Source organism: Falco rusticolus, chromosome 12 (assembly GCF_015220075.1).
Source record: "Falco rusticolus isolate bFalRus1 chromosome 12, bFalRus1.pri, whole genome shotgun sequence".
Lineage (NCBI taxonomy): Eukaryota > Metazoa > Chordata > Aves > Falconiformes > Falconidae > Falco > Falco rusticolus.
Window position 1 is genome coordinate 9,359,608 of NC_051198.1, and position 23,046 is coordinate 9,382,653.

At 41.9% G+C, this 23,046-nt stretch overlaps 2 protein-coding genes across 10 annotated transcripts in view; one reads left to right on the forward strand and one right to left on the reverse strand.

The window, feature by feature from the left end:
• Positions 1–2,188: 2,188 nt before the first annotated feature.
• DPY30 (dpy-30 histone methyltransferase complex regulatory subunit) lies at positions 2,189–7,861 on the reverse strand. Of its 3 annotated transcripts, none has more exons than XM_037405037.1 (5): positions 7,723–7,861; positions 7,213–7,313; positions 7,081–7,128; positions 5,586–5,728; positions 2,189–2,485 (listed from the first exon to the last, which is right to left on the reverse strand). In XM_037405037.1, the coding sequence occupies exons 2-5, from the start codon at positions 7,246–7,248 to the stop codon at positions 2,413–2,415; spliced, it is 300 nt and encodes a 99-aa protein (XP_037260934.1). In that variant the 5' UTR covers positions 7,249–7,313; positions 7,723–7,861; the 3' UTR covers positions 2,189–2,412. The 3 variants fall into 3 exon arrangements, with proteins under 3 accessions (XP_037260934.1, XP_037260933.1, XP_037260932.1); XM_037405036.1 differs by having other exon boundaries at positions 7,213–7,279; positions 7,676–7,861; XM_037405035.1 differs by having other exon boundaries at positions 7,213–7,279; positions 7,723–7,860.
• Positions 7,862–12,407: 4,546 nt separating this feature from the next.
• The window catches only part of SPAST (spastin), a 35,057-nt gene continuing 24,418 nt past the window's right edge, over positions 12,408–23,046 (forward strand). The window contains exons 1-3 of one of the 7 annotated variants that reach the window (XM_037405626.1): positions 12,408–12,952; positions 16,948–17,034; positions 18,355–18,438. In XM_037405626.1, the coding sequence (XP_037261523.1) occupies positions 12,550–12,952; positions 16,948–17,034; positions 18,355–18,438 (574 nt within the window). In that variant the 5' untranslated portion in view covers positions 12,408–12,549. The remainder of the gene's footprint in view (positions 12,953–16,947; positions 17,035–18,354; positions 18,439–23,046) is intronic. The other 6 variants (XM_037405623.1, XM_037405624.1, XM_037405621.1 and 3 more) reach the window with 6 other exon arrangements.

Genomic DNA, 23,046 nt, shown 5'->3' on the forward strand with positions numbered 1-23,046 from the left:
TTTATGGTGTCTCGTCTTCACTTAAATGTTATTACTCATTCCAGAAAGTCAAAACACTGTTGTTAAAATCCTTTCAGTCTCTTTAAAGTGTCAGTGTTTGATGGAGATGGTATTCACGACAATGCAATAGAATTAGTCATCTCATTCCACAATTTTATAAAGTCATAGACTCATTTAGGTGGGAAGAGACCCTTAAAATCATGGAGTCCAACCAGAAAACTGATGCTGCCAAGTCCACCACTAAACCATGTCCCTTAGTGCTACATCTCCTTGTTTATTAAATACCTCCAGCGATGGTGACTCAGCCACTTCCCTGGGCAGCCTTTCTGTAAATTTTCCAAAATAGATTTTTTTGGGCTTGGTTTGGGGTTTGCGGGCTTCTTTCCATTATTTTTTTTTTGTTGCCCAGTCTTACAGCTCTGGAACTTTGCTAATTCAGTGTTTCCCTCCTAGCACATTAGGAAATATGTAAAATAATGAGAGCCTTCCTACTAGGAGTAATGGCCAGATCTCATTCCAGCCCCTGCAAGTTAGCAGACAATTGAAAAGTTAAGTATTTTTCCTCTGAAGAATGTATCTTCTGGCCATTCTTACACCCATGTAAGCTATTAAAGAAAAGTGATGTTAAAATAAGTTAAAACCAAATGTACAGATTACAATAGCAAAGTCCTCTAGATGACAGAGAATGAAGGGAAAATAATTACTTGTGTCATGGTCAACCTAATATACTGCAAATATGGTGTTTAAGTCATTGCAGGAACAAGTCAAATGAGAGTCCCATGTGTCTTGTGAATTTATGAATAATTACAAAAAAAATTATGCAGCCTTTAACATCACACAGAAAAAAACCTCCAACCCTTGCAGCAAAGAATTTAATTTACAGGTTTTTAACTGCTTGCTTTGTTACAGCAATTAACTAAGAAACCCAGAACGGAGATGAGAATGGTAAGATGGCAATATGAAAGTTTATTTGAATAATAATAGGATTTTGGTTAATTGAGCAACTCTTGGAAGCCAAGTTTACTGTTTCTGTCACCGTCAAAAAAATTGCAGTCATTCTCCCAGTCTATTAAAAAGTGGGCTATGCTTAATCTGGATTCCAGTATCCAGTGCTAGTGAACAACATTGATTGTGCCCCTTGCTCCAAGTTACAGAAAACAAAAATGGGAATTTTGAGGGCTATGTCTACTCCTTGTACTCGTTGCCAATAACCTAGCAAGCCAGTCCTACAGCTACAAGCCAGACCTTCAATACTTCGCTAGTGTTTTTTCACAACATAGTTTACTGTCTTCATTATTTTTCTTCTGATCCCCAGTCTCTCTTACAGCTTCTTATATTGCACCCTGAGATCTGTGGCTTTTACCGCTACTGAGATTACAGAAGTAAAATCAAGGGGTCTGACAAAGATGTTAAAGAATGGGGAAAACAAACAAAAAAAGTGTTGGTAGACCCAAGGAGAAAAAATAAAAAATCAGAATACGTGGTATTTTACTGGGTAGATTAGGATTATCTTGGACGTCAGGAAAAGGCTTTTCATTGAGAGGATGGTTGGTCGCTGGAAACGGGCTCCCCAGGGAAGTGGTCACAGCAGCAAGCCTGTCAGAGGTCAAGGAACATCTGGATGACACAACTGAGTCATGTGGCTAGTTTCAGGTAGTCCTGCAAGGAGCAGGGAGTTGGATTTGATGATCTTTATGGGTGCATTCCAACTTGAGATATTCTACGATTCAGTCTTTGACAGAGAAAGAACACTCCAACTAGGGGTAGCTGCACACAGAACTGAATTACAGAACCTTTGTAAATCACTTCAAACTTTATTCGGTGTTTCAGTTAAATCCAGCCCACCAGTCAGGAGATCAATGATAAATGCTGCATAGCACACCTCATTAATGTAAATGTCTGAAACTCTGGACACTGTCTGCAGGTGATCTGTGCAGCTGCTGAATCTAATTGTTTTAACTAAGCCCATTTCCTGGTGTTCTGAAGAAAGTTCTCTAATCAATCAGTACTTCCTCAAATTAAATTCTAACTGGTCTTAAATTTGTTTGCTTTCTGTTTAGGCATGTTGCAGGTGGAGGGTGCTATATGAAATCAAATTTCTCATGTGATTCCCATAACAAATTGTTCCCCTTTGTTCCATGTGTTCAGGTGATGTAGCCCCATGGAATTATTCACTTCCACCCGGCAGTGGAGTTTCAGTACTTTTATTTTGAAAGTCTCTTTAACAGCTAGTTTAAAACAAGTGAACAAATTAAATGTAAAGTCTTCTTTATTAAATAACTCAAAATGTAAAGCAAACTATGCGATTAAGAAAGACAACATCATGGTTCCGAAGGATTTTTACAGCAGAAAACAAATGACGGCAAATGAGCATTTCAGTCTAGCAGCCAAACCGTCCTCATTTTTACGGAGTTAATTTCGGTCCTCAAATTGTGACTTGTTTTTTAAAAGATATGCTGCTAGAAATTCAATGGGATTTGGCGGTCTGTAAAGAAAAAAAGTAAATCAAAAGCAATTATTTTTTATTCTATGAAATGAGGTAGTTGAAGAACTAATCACCTTCCCTTAAAAGCAACGTAACTCCTCCCAAACACTCAGAAGCATTGATTCAGAGATGACCAACTACCTAGGGTTACCCTGTAAATTTCCAGTTTGTCTGATGAGACAGTTTTTAGTGAGGGGTCTTAGGCCATGTTGGTTCTATGTTACTAAACTGCTAGAACAGTTACATACCTAGAACTAAGGTATAGTCTGTAAGCATAAATACTCTATGTACGTCATTGGAAGTTACATGCATTTGCCTATACCTTTAACTCATGCTATATAAAGTAAAAATTAATGGAGCTGTTTTCATGGTTTCTGACAACTGATATTAACACAACAAAACTTACACAAAAACTACCAAGTTTGAGAATTGGGGTAACCTGCAAGTAGTCAATAATAAACACTTTGGATCACCAGCCTTAGTCCACAAGTGTTTGGTTTTTTTTAAAAAAGAGCTCCTCCAGCTACAGTGCATGAATCCTGCTAATCTGCATGCTGTCTGCAATATAAACGACAAGCTTACTTATTTCACACTGAGTCAGACCAAAGGTCTGGCAGTGAGCAAATATGCCTATAAAGAGCATTAAGAAAAATGGAGCAAGTCTGTAGAGATACTTCTCTGGACCATCCTTTTGGCTCCCAAGCACATACATATTTCTGAGCTAGCACCTTTAATAGTCTTGGGTGGATTCCTCTACAACTTTCACCAGTTAGTTGCCCCTTAAGCCCAAATAAAGTGTTAACATCCTCCACCCGAGGCAAAAAATGATACAGCTTCATTATGTGACCTGTGAAGGATCACTTCCTTTTGTTTATTATGAATTATCTACCTGCTTCACTTACTGCATCAGAAGAGATAATAAACAATCCATCCCATCATCATCTCTATGCTATTTGTGATTTAAGATATTCCTAATATACTCTTTCACAGAAGTCTCCTTTCTAGGTATCATCTATTCAGTCACTCCATATACAGATAGCGTTTCATATTTCTGACTGCCTTGGCACTCTTCTAACTTTTTCCATATTCTACCAGAATACAGGGGAATTGGAATTACAGACAATATTAAAAGATAATTTAAATTTACAATGTTCTTGTATGTTACGCTTGGGTTTACCCCTTCAATTTCTAAGTCCTAACGTTCAGAATTTATTTTTGATTGAGCAATGCACTGACATATACATTTAATGGTTTAAAGATACTTTTTCACAAGGGTAATTGTCAACTCTGAATATCACTTTGTCACTAGCATTAGGGTATTTATTACCCTCCTAGGTACATAATTTTCTCTTTATGGGTATTCAGTCTTCCACTTTTTGTCACAGTTTCAACTTTTCATAGCAGTCTTCCGTAGTTTCACATAGAGTTAGTGAAGTTCCTGTGCAATTATTTGCAATCAACTTAAAAAACCCCAACCAAATAGAAAAATACACACAAAAAATCCCAACCTATTCTGTAAAACTCTGTATCATTGACAGATTGTGTCAGCCACTTCTTCCAGGATTGTGGTGTTGAGCTCATTTCACCATGAAAATTTACCATTTACTTCTACCCCCTATCTTGCATCTTCCAGTCAATTCCTTATCCTTTAATCCCACAGCAACTAACTCTCTTTAAAAGCTTTTAGTGAATGACTGTGCCAGAAACCTTTTAGAAATTTAAACAGACTCCTGTTCACATGTGCTTGCTGACCTCTTCAATGAACTCCAAGAAACTTACAAGACCTGACATAAGTTGTGTTGACTCCTCCCAAATAGGTCATTTATCTGTATGCTCACTATCCTGGATGATAATTTCTACTGAATTCCAGGCATAGTCATCAGATGTACTGGGCTGTTCCCTGGACATCTCTGTATTGCTTAGAAGAAGAAATCGGCATCCATTAGTTACTTTCCAGTTCAATTTGAAGCAGACGAAGCTAGTAGTTCAGCTTTTTCACCCCTGAGGTTTGGATATGCTCAACTGAACAGCCAATTTGACCTCGGCAGTTTGATAGTTTTTTCCCCTGTATGTTCCCCAACCTCTTCTATCAATGTGACGACTCCCCATAAAGAACAGCTCCTTCCATAATGAAGAAAGATGAAAACCCCACCCCAAAACAAACGTTTGGCCGTAACACAGGTACCCAGATTCTTAGGTGTGAGGTTTCCACCTCAGGCTGCGTTTTACATTCAGTCTGCAGCAGAACTCCCACAGATGCCAACTGAAGATCTCACACTGCTCAGGTGCACACACGGGGTGTACCTTCCTGGGTGCTCTTTTGCCTTATTAGCTGTCTGTACAATGCAGTTCAAACTCACAGCTCCTTTTGAGGTTAAGATGCTGTTGATCGCTGTTCTGGCTGTAGGTACCCTGATGTGATTACGGTCATCCATACCAGCTTTTGAGAATGTTATTTCAGCAAAACTGGGAAACAGTTACATGCAGTATGACTCGCCAATAGGTCGGATACACCAAAAGGCTAGAAATTAATTCAGGTAAGATGAATAATTGTTTGCTATTACTGAAAAATAACCTTCTACATTGACTAATAAGAGACTGGGGGCATCTTAACAGCATAATCTTTACTCAAACGATAAACTATCAGTTTACTGATAGTGCAGGGTCAGCTTCATCCCTTAGAAAGTGTTTTAATCTCTGACAAAGACACATCAGGCTCGATTTTTAAATGACAAGCGGAACCCTCCATAATTCCACACTACAAAAATCTTGTGTTCAAAACTAGAACAGCTTCTTGCCTTGCTGCTATACGGTGAACTATGTGATAAAATTAATGCAAAAATACATTTTTCCCCCTCCAAAACCTCCTCACTGGAGGATCATATTCAATGAACTGTTATGCCACATGCACCTCCATGAGGAGCACATCCTACACGGTCAATCACAGCAATTCGTAAGTTTGTAAACCTGTTATGATGACTTTCTTACAACCAGCAAACTAGCAAAACTATGTCTGGTGTGCAAGGTCTGAAAAGGTGATGCACCACCCAAGTTTGAGACCTACCTTTTTCATACAAAAAGGAACAATGAAGCATCTCACCTTTCTTTTGCAAGAACAGCAAGTCCCTGTAGCAAGATAGGTACAACTGTCTGATCCAAGTAGGCACGTGTGGGTAATGACTGAAGATCCACTTTCTGCTTTGATGTTTTCTCTGCATTTATTTTCTCATTTTCTACTATCCTCTGAAGTAGAAAAAAAGTGAATCAACATTGGTAATAGCAGCCACATCTACTCTGAAGTGTTAGTGCAAACAAAGTACCCATCTCTTCACAATCCACTGGCAATAACTTCTTTAAATCTTTGAAGAAAATTTAAGTGTGTATTTTTCCTCGCACAAAAACTCAATCTTGAGGAGCGTTCTGTTAAACTCTTACGCTTTGGGGAAACAAAGTTAGGGAGTCCTAAGTTTCCTAAAACAGGTGACACTCAATCTCTATTGGTTTTATTTCTACTTTTGCATTCACAGATTTAGCTTCTACACCACTGAGACATGAATGACTACTAACAAGGGCTGTCTTAATTAAATGGTTCCTGTATGCACACACTTTTAACAAACAAAAAATGGTAAAAGCACAAGAAATTCAGGTGAAGTCTGACAAAGGGAACTCTGCTAAAGTTAAGCAATTTGAGACTGTGCTCTATTAAAGTATAGATGGACACTTTAAAGAAAATGTATGCAAAATGCTGCCAGGTGCCTTCTGGTCAGAAAGTGCTGAATCATATTACACCATTAACCATAGCTAAAAAAGGATACCCTACCACAGCCAGCAAACCAAACATACTCAACGCAACATATATGAATCTACCGGTACACGACCAACATATCCAATGGGTTATGGTTCTGTAGTGGAAGCTGAGGCATACAGACAAACACTTATTAGGGAGATGAGTCACAAAAGACATTTAAGAAAAGTTTCTGAAAAAATTTAGCATAGAGTAGGAGCTTGTAATGGAGGGAGACTATGACGTTTATTTTACTCCTTATCAAAGAAAGGCCTTCAGAGTTGTTATTCTAACCCACACTGTTACCAACAGTGGAGAGAATGGATTGTGGCTATTCTTTCTTAGCACAAGTAATCAGATACCTTGGATTACTCCGATCCAGTATTTCTATTGACAAGAATATGAAACAAACCCCTTCCTTCAATACTTCTTCAGAAAGGCCACCAAGTCCTACTCTTCCCTTCCTGTAATAAAAGTCTGGCTGGACTTTTGTGGCATAATATGTTACATAGATATATGTAATAGATAGCAATAGAATAGGTAACAATCACAGGGTATGTCCAAAAAAACCCATCTCATTAAAGGGTTTGTTATTCACCTCAGTACCATATAGTACAACGGAAGCAAGGCTACAGAAAATACATTAACAGCCAGTTATTCAATATCCAGTTATTATATCTGCTTGCTCAGTTTCCCTCAGACTTTCTTGGGAACATGACATTAGCTGAAGTTAGACTCAAGACTCAACACCTTTCTCCTTGATCAGGAATGTGACTTTCACTGTACTTTACAACAACCAAACCTTTGTTACCTCTACATTTTCAGTGAGGCCGTATTCAGAATGGGGATTTTCTGGAACCTGTAAAATAACACACAGTCAGCAAAGTGAAAATACTCTTTTTATGCACTTAGCATTATGCACATAAAACATTTCTTGCAATACCTGTGGCTGTCCCTCCATAATCTGTTCTGCCTCCATGATTTGAGAAGTAGAGTTTGCTGGATGTAACCTTGGAAAGCAATAAAAAGCACCTGGTCAGCAGGCTGAGACAGAGAGCAGCGTTAGCTGACTGACATGGCATCACCCGGTTACTCAGGCACCCTTAGTAGAGAGCAGACGGAGCTCTGTGCCCCGTCCCGCCCCCCCAACTTGCACACGTTTTTCCCGCACACTGAATTTAAACGCGTCGTAAGATTCGCGCTACGCTCGCTGAAGGAAACGGTGCCAGGATAAGAAAACCCAGCATTCACCGCTTTAACACGAGAGCCCCCAGCGACGACCCGCTCCCCTGCCGGTGCGCAGGCGGAGACACCCCTCTCCCCTCCGGGCCCCGCACGCACGCCGCGCCACAGCGCCCGTGCCCGGAGGCGCCCCACCGGCAGGGCCAGACCGGCCCCGGCTATACCTCAACCGCCCCCCGGGGAAGCGGCGACCCTCCTGCGGCCCTCTCACCCGCCGGCAGGCCCACGACTCGGCGGGGCGGTGAGACTGGTGCTGCAGAGGGACACGGAGAGCCTCTCCACAGCAACCACGGCCGCTAGCAGTGCCGTAAATTCTTTTGACGTAAGTGAAAGAGTCGCGCTGCCGCCGCCGCGCAGCGAACTGCGCCTACGCACGGCGGGGCCCCGCCCGTCCCCGGCAGCCGGGAGGGGAGAAGGGGGTGGGACGATCGAGCGGCCGACGAGCTGCGTCATCGCTGGGCGGGGCCTCCTCCCTATTGGGGTGGGCGCGTGGAGGCGGGCGAGCGGCTGAGGAGCGCGGCTGCCGGCCGGTCTGGGTTGTGAGGTGGTCAGCGTTGCCCCAAGCGGTTCTGGCTGAGGCTTTTTATTTTAAGGTAATTTTTCCCCATCGCAGCAGCAACTTGGTCCCGGTCTCTGTTAACCGTTTTGAGGAACAGCCCGAGGAGCCTTGGTTAAAGCAAATCGTGGGGGAACAGGCAGCTGATTCCATTTGCAGGTGCCCTGTCAGGACTGCAGCTGGCAGGATGTTTCTGTTCTCCAAACAAGCCTTCAAAAACCACTGGCACTGGAAAGTTTTGTGGTACAGAAATCTAATTATCAGTGTGGTTTGATATCTGAGGAGCTTGCTGTGATGGTTGTGCAAAATAACTTTGCTGAAGCTAATTTTGAACTGAAAAGGGAAGTTTTGTTAGTGAAGTAACCTTGCAAAGCTATGTGCAGTACAGTTTGCAAAGCAGCGACTATTGGCTGTTAATTTTGTCCGGTTTTCACTGTTAAGAAATACACAGCTGCTCAGCTTTCTCTAGATATCAGCTTTAATCATCCTGTCTTGACTTGAAGCTATTACAAAATGAAAAAGTCAACTGCTTTTATAGTAATACTGTTACAAATTGCACTAGTGTTCAAACATCTATGCCTGATTTCTTTGATTTTGTTTTCATCGGAATCAAATTCTGTGTCTGGTAACATGGTTTGTGCTAGTAAATTTAAAAGGTCTTTATAACCTTTTTATTTTTGGCTTGAGAAAGTGGTTCCATTACTGTAGTCTTAAATTTTTTGAGAAAATAAACTTGTTTTACAGTAGGTCTAATTCTGTTTTCTTGCTGCAGTGACAACAATTCATGTGAATGATCTAGCTGACACACTTAAGAGATCAGCAATATAGAAAAATAACAAAAAATACCATGTTCTCATCAGATTATGCTTCAGTGTAATTACCTAGTACTTGATTGTGATGAAGTTTGTTTACATCAGTAAGCTGGAAATAACGTTTACAGAACTGGCAGTTCTGTTAAGTGTGATAAACAGGCTTCAAAGCTGGTGCAGTCAGTCACAGATTTGCTACTTGACTGAAGGATTTAGAATTGTAGCAGAACTGCAAGCTCTCTTCATCGATGTGGGTACCTAGTACTATCACAGCACTACCCAAACTAGCCGACTGCAACAAGGTTTTTACCATCCCATACCAGGTTAACTTCAATAAGTAGTTCTTGTGCCTTGCCCTGACACAGCCACCAAATCCCCTCAAGGTTTCAAAAGTTCATCTGCTGTCTGTGCTGTTTCTTCAGCCTCTTCAGGCCAATCCACCCTGCTTCTTCTCTCTGCTGTGTCTGGATTCTCTCTTCATCTGAGCACCTCTTCCAGACAGCCTCTCCTCATCTGGGGCACCCCTCCTTGTCTCTCCTACATCCAGGGTGCACTCCCTTTCTACTCTGCTTCTTCTGGGTTTCTCTTCCTCTAGTGTTCCTCTTCCCTCCCCCTTAGAGCTATTTAACTATTTAGCAGGAACCAGCCACAGCTGCACATTATCCATGTCAGCCAACCCACCACCCCTGAAGCCACCCCACAGCTGTGTATTATCAATGTTAATTAACCTGTACATAATTCCTCTACAATTCCTCTACATAGTGCTGGCAAACTTAGCTGATGTTGAGGAGGCTAGGTGAAAACACAGAAAGCAAAATCCTCAGGTTTTTTTTTTTTTAATTAAACAAAATAGGAATACAAATAAATTCTTCACATGAGGAGGTGTAAACTGTTAATTCCATTTTGAGGTCCTCTCCTAATTTTTCAACGTGTTTAAGCAATAACATTTTAGAGAATTGCATCTAGAATACCTGAATTTGTGGTAGCAATGGCTACCCAAGGGAAAAAAAAAAAGAATCCTTTTGCTCCTAGCCCCCTGATTCCCCACTTATGCACTGTCAGTTATATTCAGGTTTTGCAATGATGTCGTGTTGGGAGTAAGAAAAGGGTTTCCTAACTTGGCCTTTTGTGTAATGGTTAGTTGTGGTGTCAGGGTAGTTGTACCTAATTTCTATGATTGTGGTGTTTGCTCCGGTTCCAAAACTTTTCGCTAAGAAGCATACCACGTGCTTCCTCCTGTATTTCACGAGTCCTCAGTCTTCAGGGCAAAGCCAACTTAGGTGGATGAGCTGATCTAACAGCTACCCTTTCCAGAAAGCAGGAGGTTTCACTTCTTCCTCCACCCTTCTCTGGTGTTCATCAGAACCCTAGCTGAGCGAGGACATCTCCCTCAGTCAGTAGAAAGCCATCTATTGCTCTGATTTGTTTTTTTAAGTCTTTTTTTTTTTTTTTTAACTACACTAATGTTATGCTAGACTGCTAATTAGAATAGTTCACAGACAGGTCCCAATGACTGCTGGAGCCAGCTTAATATAGGGGAGTAGGGTGACTGAACTCACAGTTCACTAAAATACTTCGTTGCCACAGCAGCGAGCTGATTCTGTAGGCTCTCACTAAAAGCATTATAACTGGCTCACAGTTTCTGACTGACGTCTTCTTCTGGCTTAACAAGTTATTTCCCTAAAAGGTGCACTGTTTACTAGTGCATCAGTCTATATTTTATTGCCATGATATAGTCACATGACTTACAAAGGTGTCATTCTAAATTTTTAAAAAAGTAAAAATAACTGAATAGATTGAGGAGTCAGGACTGTTTGAGATTCAATGTCTTCCTGTTGTCATTCAATCTATCCCTTAATTTATTAATAAACTTATTCCTTCACTAGTTTTTCTACTATTTTGCTCAGGAATGGGATGACACTTCAGACAGCAGATGGATAATAGAAACTGTAGACTGGTAATCTTCTGTCATGTGGCACATTGAACTTGATGTTTTTGAATGCTACGTAGTATTAACACTGCATGACATTTCTGGAATTTATTTGATATTCCAAAATGTATTAAATTTTTATATCAGGAAACAAAGAGGGTGGAGTATTGTTGGTTGGTTGTTTTTTTTAAAGGACAGTTTGGTATCTTGGAAAAAAACAGATTCTGAACCTTTTTTCAGTCAGGAGTGCACTGGAAAATATTTCATTATATTTTCACAATAGAAGTACATCATCCTTCTTATAAGATGCAGAAGAAGAATGAACCTTGCTGCATTTTGTTTTGGCAATGATAGGTTTACTGTCTCTGTCTCATAACGGTTCTAGGTCATGAATAGTTACTTTAGGTCATATGTTTACATGTTATTTTATATGTTAATAAAAATCTATTTTATACAGTAAGAAAAGTAATACTCAGGTCTGATGTTAAAAAACCCACACTCTCCTCGGTCACATAAGAAAAAAAATACACATTACTGGGGAAACCTTATGTACTAAAGTTGCATAAGCATAAGCAAATAAAAAAAAACCCCAGCAGTCTTATTTAGGAAAAGACAATATAACATTGGGGACAGTAGTGATTTCAGTTTGGCATATCCTTTTAATTAAACACACAATTTCTTGCTGAAAGCTAGGGAAGCTAGCTGGTGCACTGAATTATTTCATAGTGTTATTAGGCTACTGTATGCAGGCCTGGGGTGGAGGAGAGGGATGATCTGCCATAACGTCACATCAGCAGCTCTCAATTTTATTTGTAGAGCAGTGAGCGTGTGACAAAGCAAGACAACCAAAACCCCAACAAACTTAACAACCTAAAAGAGAAGCATGGGGAACGAGTTTGCTGTAGCCTTGAACGTAGCCACAGCAAAACCAGGGGCAGGTGGTGGGAACGGAGATGTGCGGGGTGCCCACCCTTGTTTGCTAGACCAAATGTATCAAAGTGTTTTAAGATTTTGAAATAACCAAAGGAGTAAGGAGTTGGAGGATCTGTCTCATTAGGGAAGATGCAAGTAAGTAAATATATAAATAAATGCTTTAATCAACAAACAATTGATAACGGTGGGTGGGCCAACCGGGTATTCATATTTGTAATGTTGGTAGAAAAATTTAGTTCAGATTTTTTTTACCCCGAACGATGTACCCATCACGTGTGCTGGGTTACGTGAGTCCCCTCCGTGTGCGGAGCCAGCCTGTCACGGCGGCTGCGGAACGGCGGGGCGGCGGCGGGAGCGGCCGGGACCCACGGGGCTGACCGCAGGCGGGGGACCCGCAGCGTTACGCCTGCGGGGTGTCTCACAACGCCGGTCGCGATAGTTAATGTTGTGAGATTATGCATCGCCTTTCCGCTCGGTGTGCGGACGCCTAACGGTCTCGGCTAGGGCCGGAGCAGGCTGCTGCCGGAAAGCAGGCCGGGTGGCGTGGCCGCGTTCCGCCCGGGAGCCGCCCCGCGCCGCGGCTCCCGCCGCCGCCCCGCCCGCCCCGCCCGGCACGCCGGGAGCTGTAGGCGCCCGGCGGCGCCGTCCCCGCCTCCTATTGTGACCGTCGCCGCGGCGCCCGGCAGCAGCGGCGTCGCCGGGGCCCTGCGCGCTCCGCCCCCCGGCGCCCAGCGAAAGGGGCGTCGCCGCGGCCTCCGCCATGGCCGGTTGTTGTCAGTCGCTGGCAGCGGGTTATGGCGACGGCGGTGAATGAATTCTCCGGGCGGCAGAGGGAAAAAGAAGGGCTCAGCCGGCTCCAGCTCTGCGCCTCCGGCCGCCGGGGCCTCACCCTCCTCGCCGCCCGGGCCGGCCCCCCCCGTGCCGCCGGCGGGGGCGGCGGCGGCGTCCCCCCACAAGCGGAACCTCTATTACTTCTCGTACCCGCTCTTCGCCGCCTTCGCCCTGCTTCGCTTCGTGGCCTTCCAGCTCGGGCTGCTCTTCGCCTGGCTCTGCGAGCGCCTCTCCCGCGGCGCCCTCATGGCCGCCAAGGGCAGCAGGGCCGGGGCCAGCGACGCGCCCGAGCCCGGCGGGGCCCCCGAGATGGTGCGGGCCTGTCACAAGCGGGCCTTCGAGTGCATCTCCATGGCGCTGCGCATCGACGAGGACGAGAGAGGTAGGGGAGCGCCCCGGGCCGCGGGGAGCCGGGCCGGGCGCTGCCGGGCGGGCGGGCAGGGCCTTCTGGCCGTGTGCCGGCGCTGCCGCTCTGAGGTAAAACCAACCGAAACCCGCTTGTGTGGGAGCCGGGGGTCGCGAAGGAGCCGGAGGGGAGCTGCGTGCCGTGCCGGTGCCCCGCTCCCCACCGCCCCGGCCTCCCCCCCGCCGCCCGGCAGGCCCGGGCCCGCGCTGAACGGCGCGGCTCGCCGAGTGCCCGCGCAGCGCGGCGGTCGGGCTCGCTGTGACAGGTGCTGGGTGCGAGGTCGGGGGTGAGGCCATTAACAGTCGGGCAGGGCGACCGTGACCAGCCGCACAACAAAAGCGCCGGGGACAATAACAAGGGCGCACCCCGGGAGTGCTGCCCTGGCGGACGGTGGCGGTGTTGGAGCGGCTCTCGGGAAACTCGGCCCCAGACTGCCCCTGTGGAGTCGGCTGGCTTCGAAGGAAAGAAATATTTCGTCGTGTTTTGGCAGGTTTTAAAAATTATGTTTCTTAAGCTGTTGGACATGCTTACTCTTAAAAAACCCTACCCCTGTGTGACCAGAAGACCTTAAGGAGGACGTCAAGGGTTTGATTAAATAAAACACAGGAATGAGGAATTCTTATTTTTTTTCCAAGGGGATGGAAGAACCCCACAGTTGCTAATGCATTTGATTTAGCCATTTATTCTAAATGTAGCAGCAGAACTCTCGGTACCCAAAAGGTAGTCCTTAGGGGCATGCTCTGTTGGGTTTTAAAATTCGCTGGAAACATTAGAATACCTTATTATACCCTTTCAGTTGACCTTTAGTGAAACAGCTGTCCTAGAGGAGGTGGTTGAAAGGGTAGAAATAGGCCTTCCATAGAAGCCACACGCTGAGAGCACCATAAAAGCCAGGGATGTGTCTTGCTTTGCACTGACAGTTTGGGAGCGGCAGCGGTGAGCTGTGGGAGGGGAGAACTCCCCGTGCGCGGCGAGCTTAGTTCCAGCAGGTGTGCAGTGTGAGAGCACTGAGGGTCACAGGAGCCAACCATGAAAGAAGGTGAGGTAGCTTCAGACTTCAGCGTCGTCAATGATTCCTCTGTGAAGAGCAGCAGTCTTGAATTATCGGGTGCCTGTTTCACTGCTGTGGCTTACAGCTGTTGGTGGTTTGAAGGGTAAACCTTCAAATACCGATTTTAATCGTGGGCTTGCTTTGTAGATCCTTTTAGAGTTGTCATATATTAATTAACTAAGCAGGCCATACATTTAGTAAGAAGTTCTTTAACACAAACAATTGCAAAGCTGTTACGACCCTGCAACTGCAATATTAATTTCACTGAGAAAGGACTGACGTTGCTTTAGTACGTAGATTTGTTAGTTTATCTGTTTTCGGTGGAATACATACATACCTTTGAATTTATCTGATCTGTAAACAAGCTGTATTTTTTTAATAGCTTCCAACAGAAAACAGTATATTAGCATAGTGCGCAAAATGGTTGGGATTTCTGGATTGCCCAATATCCTATTAATTATGTGGTGTGTTTGCTGTTTTGGAAGCTGTGCACACTTCAGTAGTTCTAATAGCACTGCTGGTAACTTTTATGCTTCTGAATTACTGGGGAAATTAATATTTTTGGTTTGGTATTTGCAAAATCAAGCTTGAAATCTTTTCCTGGAACTGAGAAGGCACATTTGGTGGGTTGACCCCAGCCAGCAGCTAAGCACCCACACAGCTGCTTGTTTACTCCCCTCAGTGGGACAGGGGAGAGAAAAGAGAAAAAATGAGAAAACTTGTGGTTCAGCATAAAAACACATTAAGAAGTGAAGGAGAGGGGGTGTGGAGGTGTGGAAACAAGTGATGTAAAGGCCATTGTTTCCCAATGCCCAGCCAGTTCCTGAGCAATGGGTGCCTTGGAAGACAGCCCCCATCCAGTTGTTCCCCTACCCAGGTTTTTATTGCTGAGCATTATGTTAGAAGATACAGAATACCCCTTTGGCCAGTCTGGGTTGGGCATCCTGCCAGTGCCCTCTCAACTTCGTGTGCACCCCCATCCCACTCACTGGGGATCTAGAGTGGGGAAAAAGAAAAACACTGAGATTGTGCTATTCAGCAACAGCCAAAACATTGGTGTGTTATCAACACTGGTTTAGTCGCAGATCCAAGACACTGCACCATAGTGGCTGTTACGAAGAAAATTATTTCCATTCCAGCCACGTGCAAGGAATGTGACATTTGTTGTATTTTTAATGCCTTAGTCACTGAGAACTAGTAAACCATTTTGTGTGGATTCAGAGCACTACCTTTGCAAACAGCTCGATGTGGTATATTGCTTTTAAAACTTCTCGAGTTAGAAGTTGGAGGTGAGATTTTAGTGGTGACCTTGGCATGTTTCTGACTGCTTTTCAGAATACCAGAGGTAGCTGGAATAATCTGTTTTGGTTTCTAATAGCCATAATCAACATTAGATTTACACTGCAGTTGAACCTGTTTCTATAGGTGATGGGGAGAAGCTTAAAGAAAAAAAGGCTACAGAGAGAATCAAAGTCACTCAGCTTCAGCATTGTAATTTATCTGGCTTTGTCCTTAACAGCCAGGCAGAGGCTGGCAGAGAAAGGGTAGTAGTAAAATGATTCCCAAGGTGTGTGATGTACATGACTGCAGCAAGGCACTACTCCTGCGGTATGTTGTCACAAAAAAGAGCAAAGCATGGAATTACCTGCACAGGGTAACATGCTAAATGTTATTAAAAGATTTTGCATCTGGAGCAGAGCAAGAGAAAGCCCTTAAGAGGATTCTAGAAATGTAGTGAAATATTTTTACTGGCACTAAAATTTGTTAAAAAATAGGTTTGGGACTGAAGTTACCGAAAGATTGGAGTGCTGAAGCGACACAGTTGCTGCTAACTGGCACTTAGGAATAGTTCTGTGAAACGTTACCTCTTCTGTAAGTAGCATAATGGTATCTAAAGGTTTCATTCGGAGGTGTGTTTTCTAGCACTAGCAGTGTGTTAATGCTAATCACGTTTAAATTGTAATACCTGATGTGCTGTATTCCTGTGTGGAAAGGCATACCTAGAGCACTACCTTGCAAAAGTATGTTTCCATATGCAGGCAAGTATTTTTTTAATGCAAAGTATTTATGGAAGGGGAGCAATATGAAGTAGATACTCCTATCTCTTTGATGGGTTATTTGCTGTCACAGTGTCAGATAATATAGGTTAGGCATAGGCATATTCACAGTTTTATTTGCTGTAATATCTATTTAGGACATTGTTGGTACAGAGGTGTACTCTAATTCTGCATATATTGTACATCACGTGAAAGTTGAGACACACCTGCAATACAAAAGTTTTATGATAAGATGAGCAAAGAAATGCCCCCATGACAAATGAGCTGCTCTGTGCAAAAGGTAACCAGACGAAAAGTGTCTCGTCTCACTCATGTAGTATCTTAGACTCATTGCATTGCTTCTTGAGTTTCTTTGGTGTTACTTTAGCTTTGGCTGTCATATGAAGATATGAGAGACACCTCTCAATTTGATGTTCCAGAAATAAAACCTGTTAATTTCTGATAATTTCACCTTTTCTGTTGTGAATGAATATATGTAGGCTAGCTTTTTAACCTATATTTTGGTGTTTGGTTTTTTTTTTTTGGGGGGGGGGGTTGGGGTTGTTTTTTGTTTTTTTTTTTTTTTGTTGTTGTTGTTGTTGGTTTTTTTTTTAGGGGACCACTCTCTCTAAGGCAGATGGAGAAATATTCCTAATACAGGCAAAAGTGATTTGAGGCTGGTGTAGTACCTGTTTTTAATAGAAAAGCTTATTTGAAACTAAGTAGATGGAAAGTTGACAGTGTCCCTTTAAGTGTTTCTTTAAATTGTAGGATTTGGTTCAGATATCTCTTCCTTCCTCTTACTTGTTTTACCTAGCATTATATGGAACCATTCCTAAGCTTTAATTCATAACAGAAAATAATGGGTTCACTTCCTTTTTAAGCAGGACAAAAGGAACAAGCTGTTGAATGGTATAAGAAAGGAATTGAAGAACTGGAAAAAGGAATAGATGTCTTAGTAATTGGTCAAGGTAAGCCAGTTTTGAGTTTTGTGGAAAAGATTTTCGTTTATGGCTTCTTCAAAGTGAGGAATCAATATTTTTAAGTATGGTAGGTGCTAGGAGCGGTCTGCTGTATGAATTAATTCATAAGTGTTTCTGATTCCTGTTTTAGCTGTAGGTGAACACCGTCCATTTCTCTGTTCTACCATAATGTTTTGGTCTGTAACACATGCAAATCTTGCTTCAAATATTTTCAGACAATCCAAAATCATAAGCAGTTCATGTAAATTCTCAAGCAAAAACACTTGATTTCTTATTGAACGGGAATGCCAAAATATTGAGTTCTGATTTGATTTGCCAAAGTTGGCAGTTTGTGTTCTCACTTATGCAGAGTTTTATATTCCCTTCAGTGTAACTAAAAAAGAAACACCCCAATTTGGAATGGTCTAGCATTGTGTTTCTGAATAGCTTATGCCAAAATAGCTGAATGTTTTTAACAAAGGAAGAAAGCCATCTGTGTATATGGAAATGTTTTTAAGCTGTAGTGTAGAAGCAGGTATGTACCATAGAGAAATAGGTGTAACGAAGGACTTGTTAAGAATTTCTGCCCTCAAAATAATAAAACAATTATTTTGTATATATTATATAAATATATTTTTAATATAAAATAAAATAAACTTCCCAAAACCCCCAAACTTGTAACTGCTTTTGCAGACTGCAGTTTTGTTCCTCAACTATGTTTAGAAATGTTTGTGAACAGTATGTGGTGATGTGTTACTTATGCAGCAGTGCCAGTGGCATTTGATACAACCTGTCTAAATTGCAGTTAAAAAAAAAAAAGCTTGACTTGAACAGACATATTTTATTTTTATTTTTTTTTTAGGAAATTGTGATATTAATGTCTATAATTCTGTGTGTTTTGAAATGTAAAGGGACACAGTCAACTGAATTTAAAGATGTTAATTTTGCCAAAGTGAATTACTTCAAATTGTACTTGCCTCTCAGTCACTTTTCAAGCTTTTTAAAAATCTTTCTTTATTTGACTTCTGTTTAAAAAAAATGCAGTGACAAAGAACATCTCTTAGGTCAGCATGAAGTGTTAGAGAATATGCAAAGCAATGCTTGGGTTGCCGCCACTCTGTGAGCAATATTGTAAAGCAGATCGTGTCAACTAACTACATTCTTGCTTAAATGGAAGGCTTTTAGGATTTTTCATTAGTTTTGCAATGAAGTTCCTTAGTGCAAGGGGTAGATAAGGGGTGGGAGGAAGAGGAGGGAAGTCTGGGTGTCGGTATTTTAGCACTTAAAAATTTGCCAAATTGTGTTTTAACATCGATTTTTCTTTGTAAGGTGATCAGTGTGAACGGGCTCGACGTCTGCAATCTAAAATGAGGACAAATTTGGTAATGGCCAAGGATCGCTTGCAGCTTTTAGGTACCAGTTACAATTCATGACTTTGGAAAGTTTGTCATTATTTGCACAACGTTATGTAACGCATTCTTCTAAAATACTACTTTATTAAAGTGAAGGAGTTGTTATCTGTGCAGCGTCTCTTAAGTTTGGGTTTTAGCTGAGAGTAAGCAGTAACAGTTTTCAATGCTGCTGATGGATTTTGAAATTGGAATCTCACTTCCCTATACCTTAGAAGTAGGATTAAAAGTGACTGAGAATCTTCTATGTTATAGCACGCTTGACTCATAAACAGAGGAAGTCCTGACTAACTTTTGTTGGAATTAGTTTAGAATTTCTGTGCTAGAACAGCAGTAAAACTTACTGTTGCTGATCATGAGTGCTAAGTGTGCCTTCTGTAACTGCTTCATGTTCTGTTAATTCTGCTGTCACTTATATAACAATTTTCTTGATTAGTGGTATGTGCTGTAATAATAATTTTTTAGCATTATGTAGACCGTAAGGTCAAATCCTCGTTCTTGTAGTTTTTATCTAGTAATGTTCTATTTTAAGACTAGCAGGTAAGATGACTTCTTCTCAGAAGCATAGTGTTTTATAGTTTTAGCTTTATCAAAACTAAGTGTCATAGATAAGCTCTTAACGGACAGAATAGAACAGGCAGGATTGGAAGTGGCATCTTGCTGTGCGTGATAAACGGAGATTGCACCCATCAAGCAGCAAACCCACAGCTTTGTGTAGGGCATCCTCTAAACTGAGAATTTTGGAAACTCTTTCAGTTCAGGCAATAAAATTAAAGATTTTGTTTTGTTTAAATTGCTTTTTAAGGGAGAACTAACAAAGGTACTTGAGTTTAACTTGAATTTCTGCATCTTGCATGGTCTTGTTTTGATTCTACTAACTGCCTCTCCTAGAAGTGTATAGAGCAGACAGGAAAACTCATGTTCTTTTCTTCTCCTATGCTTCATGATTCTGTGGTCCTAACTGGTGATTGATGGAGAAGTTGTGACAACCACAAGAAAGTGAACCCTTTCCCCCCCACCCCACCCCATCCCCGTCCCTTTGAGTGCCCTTTGTTCTTTTGGGAGGAGGAAAAAGAAAAAAAGTGAAGGGAACGTGGGGTGCAAGAGGCTTTCTGCTTCTGTGCTTTATTATGAGTGTTGGTGGAACCTTAGTGTAGCAGAAAAGGTATCTTCTACTCATTAGGGTTAAAGGCTGGCTTGTAGAGGTTATGTAAACTGAGGAACAAAAGTGTGAAAGTGAATACCTGCTGACAGTCTTTGGTAAGGTATGGCTTGTTGCTGACATCCTAACTGCAAGTAACTAGGGTTTCTTTAAAAAAATTGCTGGTTTTTGAACCTTGAAATAGCAATGCCTGTGTTTTGTGGGTAGTGCTTCGTACTTGCTTGTGTTAGTATAGCAACCCTTGCAACATTGATAAGTTGCTTGCTTTCTGTGCTCTGATTGTAAAGATAAAAAGGGTAGACATCACAGGAAACCTGACTTGAAGTCAAGCTGGTACGTTCATCTCTACTAGCAGAATGTGCAGTCACATGCTATTTGCATGCTTCGTTCAGAGTGCACACTGAAAGGTAAACAGAATAGCGTTTGTGTAAGTTGATGTCAAATATGGTTTTATTTTTACTTTGAAATTATCAGAAGTTTAGTATGTTGTTTTACATAGGTTCTTGTTCAGTTTGTGCTAAGGATCTGCCTCAAACAATGGACTGAAAGCAAAATATGGGTAGAAAGGAGCAAGTGAAGTCATCTGCCCTTTAGGAAGGAAAAAGATGTTGTTTGGAGAGGTGACTCCAATGGATTTAAATCCCTGCAAGCCTGATCATTATGGATCTATTTGAGTAATATTTGTTATACCGTCTAACTAACTTTCAGATATTGGCAGCATCTGTGTTAAATACTTTGTTTCCTTTTACATGGATTTTGTGGAAATTTAAGGTAATCTAGAGTTGAATTGCATGTGCAATTCTAAAGGTAGCTTTTACCTTGTTACCTAGAGTAACAGATACTTGTAAGTTTTTAAGTGGCGTAGGGATGCTTTTGTAGTTGAACTAAACCTGAGGCTCTTGAAGCTTTTAAGGTTCAATAAAGTGATTTTTTTCCTATGAATCCAACTCTTAAGATCAAAGAGTAAGTGTTTTCCTGTAGCCCTGTGGAATTTCTCCATTTTTTGAGGGAGAATAGGCAAGTCCTTTATTGCATCAGCTGGCAGAATAAGACAGACTTAAAGTAGACAATAATATAAAATATTTCATCCTGCTTCCTAGTAAGAGACATGATTGCAAACTGCCTAACTGAAATGCCATTCTCTCAAGCAAGTTACATTGGTAATACATAGAAAGTGAAAATTAAATCATATGGATTATAACTGTCCCTTAATAGTGCTCAGTGCTTTTATTTTTTTTTTTTTTGGAGTGTGTTGGATCATCAATGTAAATTCAGTCGCGTGATGCCACTGATGGGGGTGTGGTGTCTGATTGCATGCGTGTATTATTACCATGTGTCATCACACCACTGGTGCCTTTTATTGTTCGATCAAGAGGATGTAGGTGCTTACTGTGGATGATGGCTTTAATATTTTGAGCCCTGTTTTCATCCTGAGTCTAAATTACTGTGCCCTACTCTGTTTAAAGACATACTGTGACACAGCCTGAAAGCTGAAGTTACTCCAGGTATGTTTCAGAGCACCTCAAGGTGATTCTGTCACTTGTCAGTCCAGTGACAATACTGAGTTATGCTTCCAAGTTCTGCCATTTGAATTGGTGGTGGCCCCTGTTTTTTGTCGTCTAGGGTGTGTTAGCTGTGCAGTTATTTAAGATGAGTGGATAAATCTTGCTCTGATGGTCTTCACAGACCTGATCTCTCCTGGATCACCCATGTCAGAATCATTATATTTGATGTATTTGGAATCACAGGAGGATATTTGTTTTCTACAATACCTCAGCAGTTTGCTGTTTACAGTGAAGTGCAACACTATTCAATTCTAACACTATACACATGTTGTACCAATCTGTGTTCCCCCATTTCAGAGAACCTTTCTGTAGGGGGACAGATTCCTAAGATCAGCACAAGTGCCCTCGTTGCTTTGGTTGAAGGATGCACATGGCACATGTTTCAAATACCTTTCATCAGTATCCTCTTCAGCAATAATTCTGCCTGAGTATAGATACAGACTTCAGTGGACATCTTTTGAGATTCTTCCACTTTCTTGGAGGTGTGGTGGTGGTTTTGCTTCAGGCTCATGTTATGGGGTAACTTTTTTTTTTTAATTAGAAATCAGTCACATTGAACTCAAGGTCTAGAGTTGCCTAAATAAGAAAATGGCTGCAATGGCGTTTATTTGGTAGGTTTATGTCAACTAAGTATCATCAAGGACAAATAATGAATGGGATTCTGTAAACACTTTGAAATTTTTTTTCCCAGTGTCCCTGGAGAAATAGAGAGAAAGCATTAAAATAAAGGTGATAGTGTCCTGTTAATTCCCTGGAACAATATTTAATAGCTCAATTTATTTTCATTATTCCAGTGGGTTCTACAGCTACACTGTCTCTCAAGTGGTATATTTGCTTTATGTAATTTTATGTGCAATATTAAAATTACATGTTAATGTGATGGGAAGATGGTGTGTGAATTGAAACAGGCCAACAGCTGGATTGCATCTTTTTAGTTGCAGTTTTGGAGTTCCTGAATATGTGGAACTAGCTAAGCCATTGATAACTGTGGTAAAACCCCAGTCTCAAACTCCAGTGTTGAAGCAAGTAACATCTCCTGAATTGCTGCCCAAGTCAATTGATTTAGTTATGGTTACTCACTAGAAGGGTTGGGGTTTTTTGTCAAGTTCAGAAATGTTCTCCAAAACTTGAGTATTTAATATCTTGTCAAGTCTATTAATACTTGTTTTGTTTCCTAAGCTTCTCTATGTACTTTCCATTCAGACTGCATGCGCTGGGCAAGGACTAGACGATTCCGCTGTCTCCTTCAGTAGTGCTGCGCCCACTGAAAGAGTACGCTCTGTGTGTGATCAGTCGTACTGAAAGGACTTTTCTTAGACTTCTTCAGAGGGAGGTTTCTTAGGGTAACTTCTTGCAAGTTACAAAGCTTGTGGGTGGTTGTAGGCTGTTGTGTCACTAACATTTGTTTTACCGTACCTGGCTCTTCAGTGCTTTCAGTTTAAAACAAAGTAAACCCTAGGTGCGCATCCTAATCTTGAACTTGAGCTTTTCATATTTGCCTGTAGCTACTAGGTTTTCACTCTAAACCAGGTCTTGTTCAGTTGGAAAGTTATTGAACCATCGCTTAAGCTACTGGGTCTAAAGATACCTTTCAGGGAAGCTAAATGGTGAGTGATCAGGAGCAGGCAGAAGGAGTGAAGCAGAAAGACTAGAAAAGGTCTGTAACAGTCAAAGAACCAGAAGCAAGGTAGTGTGTATGCGTATTGGTTGTACAGTCTGCACGCTCTGAATGGCAATTCTTCCTCCAGTCAAGGCAAATATTTATGCTCTTGGGTGTGCACATTTTCAGTAGAGTTCAGCTTTTTTTGCATGTGTGTTTTCATGCTGCCAGAGGACATCGCTCCTCTACTTGGCAATCTCTTTTCCTGCAGCTTCTTGGTATTGT